The sequence below is a fragment of the Trypanosoma conorhini genome (genome assembly GCF_003719485.1).
Source record: "Trypanosoma conorhini strain 025E chromosome Unknown Tco_14.4_contig_01014, whole genome shotgun sequence".
NCBI lineage: Eukaryota > Euglenozoa > Kinetoplastea > Trypanosomatida > Trypanosomatidae > Trypanosoma > Trypanosoma conorhini.
In genome coordinates, this window is record NW_021705108.1 from 1 (window position 1) to 4,513 (window position 4,513).

At 61.9% G+C, this 4,513-nt stretch overlaps 2 protein-coding genes across 2 annotated transcripts, besides 6 other annotated features; both read right to left on the reverse strand.

Moving 5' to 3' along the window:
* The first annotated feature begins 143 nt into the window (after window positions 1–143).
* Window positions 144–183: a microsatellite.
* Window positions 184–208: a microsatellite.
* Window positions 209–235: 27 nt separating this feature from the next.
* Window positions 236–264: a sequence feature (GA-rich).
* Window positions 265–274: 10 nt separating this feature from the next.
* Window positions 275–296: a microsatellite.
* Window positions 297–320: 24 nt separating this feature from the next.
* Window positions 321–352: a microsatellite.
* Window positions 353–643: 291 nt separating this feature from the next.
* Tco025E_09195 (surface protease GP63) lies at window positions 644–2,548 on the reverse strand (the record flags this gene model as incomplete). The annotated part of the gene is made up of 1 exon (XM_029376020.1): window positions 644–2,548. One exon carries the CDS (start codon window positions 2,546–2,548, stop codon window positions 644–646), a length of 1,905 nt encoding a protein of 634 aa, XP_029223862.1.
* Window positions 2,549–2,742: 194 nt separating this feature from the next.
* Window positions 2,743–2,759: a microsatellite.
* A 635-nt stretch (window positions 2,760–3,394) lies between these two features.
* Tco025E_09196 (mucin-like glycoprotein) lies at window positions 3,395–4,513 on the reverse strand (the record flags this gene model as incomplete). The annotated part of the gene is made up of 1 exon (XM_029376021.1): window positions 3,395–4,513. A coding segment is annotated over one exon (1,119 nt), but the record flags the coding sequence as incomplete, so codon positions are not given.

Genomic DNA, 4,513 nt, shown 5'->3' on the forward strand with positions numbered 1-4,513 from the left:
TTCGTTGTGGTTACAGTACTTTTCCAAAAGCGTTCCTTCACTTTCATTGGAAAAATACGTCTTATAATAATCCCAACTGTTCTCCGTGCAGAATTCTTCCCACGCCCGGCCCCCGCCGGCGGCGCAGCACAGCGCGCAGAGGGCGCACACCAACAGCGCACGGCCAGCCATCGCCACTCCTCCCACCACACGCACACACACACACACAGAGAGTCTAGCGAGGGACAGAAATAGAGAGAAAGAGGAGGAGACAGAAGGAGAAGGGCGAGAGAGGCACACACACACACACACACGCAGAGGGAGAGATAAAAAGTGTTCGTGGCCGCGAGGGGCGGCGGCCGCGGGGCGGCGGAAGGTGGCCCACGCCAAGCAACAAAGGATACGCAACAAAAAATTCAACGGGGGCGCACAAGTCCATAACTACAAAAAGAAAAAATATTCCAGGAGTGCAATAAACAAAACAAGAAACAAACTCCTCTGCGTCGTTGCTGCAACTAGCCTCGAGGAACGGGGGGCCGCGCGTCGTCCCGCCCATGCCCCGTCCCCTTTGCGCGCCTTCGCCGCGTTGCCTGAGGGCGGTGTGGCGGGCGAAGGGAACCCCCACCGGAGGGCCGCGCGAAGCGGAAAAGGCGCGTGGAGCAAATCAACACGCGCCGCCCAAGATTAAAAAAAAAACTCGATGGAGCAACTGGCGGAACAGGCAAAACACCAGCAGCAAAGAAGGGGCACATAAAAAGAAAACGAAGGAAGGAAAGAGGGGAAGCAAAAAGACAGAGCCATATTCTTCGGCTCCCCTGTCTCTGGGGGCCACGGGGGGCGCCGCTGACCCCGCCGCTGCCTTTGCACCGGAAGAAACCCCACCCGCGGCCCCGCCAGTGGCCTCCGCACCGGGCGGCCCAACTGCCGCACCCTTCGCCTGCTCTGCTCCACTCAACACGCGCGGAACAACGAGGCTGCTGCCGTTGGCGGCGATGGTGCACACCTCCTCGTACTTCGGGCACTTGATCCTCGCGCCTGCCGCGAAACCCTCCAGCGCCGCATCGATTGCTTCTCCCTCGGGGCACAGCGCATACTCAGCGGCGCCGAGGTACTTCACCTTCACCGTGCCGCCCTCACCGCACTGCACCTCCGCACACACCGCGTGCAACTTGTAGCCGTCCAACTTGGTCTTCTCAGTACCCTTCAACTTGAGTGCTTCCGCATCGAGGCACCACGAGCCACTTCCGTGGAGGGAGCCGGGGATGCGCTCCTCTCCCTTCACGCTGCAAAAAAAAAAAAGGCTCTGAAGGGCCCGAATCCGGCCCAACAACTGAGCACGTTTCGCTCCTGGCACCGCTGCCTTTAGCAATATTCGGACCACATGGCCCGATGGCTTGACGGCTGGACGTGCAGCGAAAAGTTTTGTCGGTTTCCTTGTCGCAGAACATGCCGGGGTATTTGGCGGGACTGCTCTCCGAGCACGGGCTCTTGAGGAGGTCGCAGCCGGAGCCGTTGCCCCACGCCATCGGCTCCGCCACCCCCACACGGCCCTGTAGAAGCCGAGGCCCTCAAACGCCGCCATCGTCAGCGCGGTGTAGAGGCCGGCGGTGAGCCCACCAAGAAGGCTCATCAACTCGTCCTTCGCGTTGCGCGGCGACCAGTAGACTCTCTCCACCTTGGCGTGCTTCTTCCTGAGCAGCTCCATGCCCTGCAGTTCGGCGCAGCCGTAGTGCGCCTTCGTCTTTTCCAGCGTAGCGGGTGACTTCACCACCGTCACAGGGCTGGGGTTGCCGCGCACATCAGTGACGTCCTCCAACAACATGTTCTGCGCCCTCATCTGCTGCACGCCGAAGCCGAGCGCATGACCGATGGCCTGCGCAGCGACGCGGGCAGAGTGCATGACAGACAACCGTTGACAAGGTGAGACGTGCAGCGCACCGGCAACTGGACGACCGTTTGACCCAACGGCACACGGGACCGCCCACGTCTCGGCACTCGCCCCGGCAGCCACGTAGAGCACCATGTCCGCATTGGCAACTCCCGTTGTTTTGTGCTCATCGGGGAGTTTGAAGTGCTGGCACCGCCCAAACGTGTCAGTGAACTGGGGCACCTGCAACAAACCATCCACGCGCTGAACGAGCAGGCGCTCCGCGTGCAGCTGGACAGCCACAGGGATGACCGCGTCCACAAGGGTGCTCTTCCTTGCCGCGTCCAGAACGTACTGCTCCGCACAATCCCCAGCCCCGCCCTTAAGGTCCGGCTTGCTCTCATCCTGCGCCGTGCAGTACTTAGTTGGGTCCCTCAGGTCCTCCGTGGACACCACGATGCGGATGGGCGCCCAGCCCTCGTTGCTCTTTTCTCCTGCCGCTACCGCTGCGACGACGGTGTACACCTGGGCCGCGCCCTGCCCCCTCCGCGGCACCTCACGCACCACCGCAGCCGGCGGCGAGTCGCTGCTCCGCGTCGCCTCGTCAAACGCACGGCGGTCCGCAGCGGCGCAGTCCATCGCGAACAGCAGCAGCAGGAGCAGTGGGAGTAACGGCGTGAGTTGAGGCAACCGGGGAGTCATTTTTGTTTTACTTTCCTTCCTTCCTTCCTTTGTGCCCTTGCGGCGCTTGGGGCGCCAAGCCACCCGGGGTAGCCTGCTGGGGCGCGGAAAAAGGCGGCCGCACGCCCCGTCACTCCCGCGCCCCCCTTCGCAGCGCAGCACGTGCACGAGCACCGTGCCGTCGTCGTCACGGACTGCCGGTGCCTCTAGCGGGAAGGAGGAGGAGGAGGAGATGGGGGCGTGTCGGCGGCACCGCCAGCGGCGGAAGTAAACGCAGCACGAAGACACGCAGCGACAGTGGCGGACACGGCGCACAAACTCAACGTGAGCCGCGGCAAGTTACTCCAACAAAATTGAAACGAAAAAAGAAACAATGCGGAAGCCCAGCAGAACTCAGGGAAAACAAACAAAAAAGAAGAATTACTTCGGCAGGTGTTTTCTTTACCTTCACGCGTCCAGCAGCACAAGAGGACTGTATGAGTGTGTAATATTTAATACCTGCACGAATAAAATAAGAAAACATCGCCTTCTTGCATGAGCCCACACATCCCTCGCACATTACGTGCGGCGTTCGGCCTGCGCTTCCACCTGACAGTTGCGTCACATCCGTGCGGCGCACAGAAATGCGGCCGGCACCGCCTTTGTGTGGGTGTGGAAGCAAACAGGAGGGGAAAAGGGTGCGCCGCCCATGGGGACGCGCGTGGAGCGGCAAAGCAATAGAAAAAAGGAACAAAGGAAAATAAAAAGTCCCTCAGAGCACAGAGGAGAGAGAGGCTGCCCCACAGGGAGGACAAGCAAACTGAGCGCACACAGCGTATGCGCCTCGTCCCTGCCAGGGTGTGTGTGTGTGCGGTTGCCTCGCCCCACCTACGCTGCAGCGCAGGCAAGGGCAGCCGTGAGCAGCAGCGGCAGCAGCAGTGGGGCGCGCGCCCGCACCGTCATGATTTCACTGCCGTCTGTGTTGCTTTTTGTGTGTTTCGCAGCACTCGGACTGCTGGTGGTGGTCGTGGTGGTTCCTTCGGTGCCGCCGGTGGGAGGGGCGGCGGAGTTGGGCGTGGCGGAAGGGCGTTGGGGAGTTGGGGAAGTGCCGCTCTCTCCGGATCCACGTGTCCCGCTCTCCGCTGTGCCTGCTGGCGGGGCCGCAGGTGGTCCTGGTGGTTGCTCTCCCGCGCCGGCTCCCTTTTCTCCCCGCGACGCACCCTTTCCGGCTGGCTCCCTCGCGGGGATTGTTAACGGGCAAACGCCTGGCTTGCCAAGTCCGCCACCGTCTGCGGCAGAAAGAGACGGACTGCCGGGGGCCTGATTATTCGCCGCCGCCCACTTCTTGTGCACTCCGCTGCCGACATGCGTAGGGAAGTTCATCGTGAACGCGGTCTGATCACTCTTGTCGCTGTCGCAGCTCGCGCTGCAGTCCGCAGTCGCGTACAGCGATTCGGCGGAGGCGCAGAGGGACTCACTGACGCCGCCGTCGCCTGCTCCGTACTGAGACACGTCCACCGAAACGATGTCCACGGTAACAACATCCTCCACCTCCTCGTCCCCCGCGGTAGAGTCCTCCCCAACAATTGTGTAGTCGTGCGCTCCCACCGCGGCCGCACACTTCTTCCACGCAGTTTCTCTAGAGAAGCGCCAACTTAACTTGTTGTCACTGTCCGCGCAGGACACCTCCACCGACACATTCACCGGCTGCCATTCTTTTGGCAGAACCGCCGGCGGAGATGCACGCTTTGCAGTCGTAGCAGCAGCAGGAGCCCCCGTCGCCCCGCAGACGGAGGGGGCGCAGCAGCAGCCGCAGAGCAGCACGAGGAGCGCCAACGCGCACACCGCACGGTGCCGCACCGTCAACGTCGTCATCGGCAGAAGTAGTAGTAGTGCTCGTAGAGTCGTGGCAGACTCGCTGAAGCCAGCGGGGAAAAAAAGACGCAGGAAACGAGAGAAGTAGAGGGAAAAGGAGAGGGAGTGCAGCGGAGACAGTGAAGAGAGCAG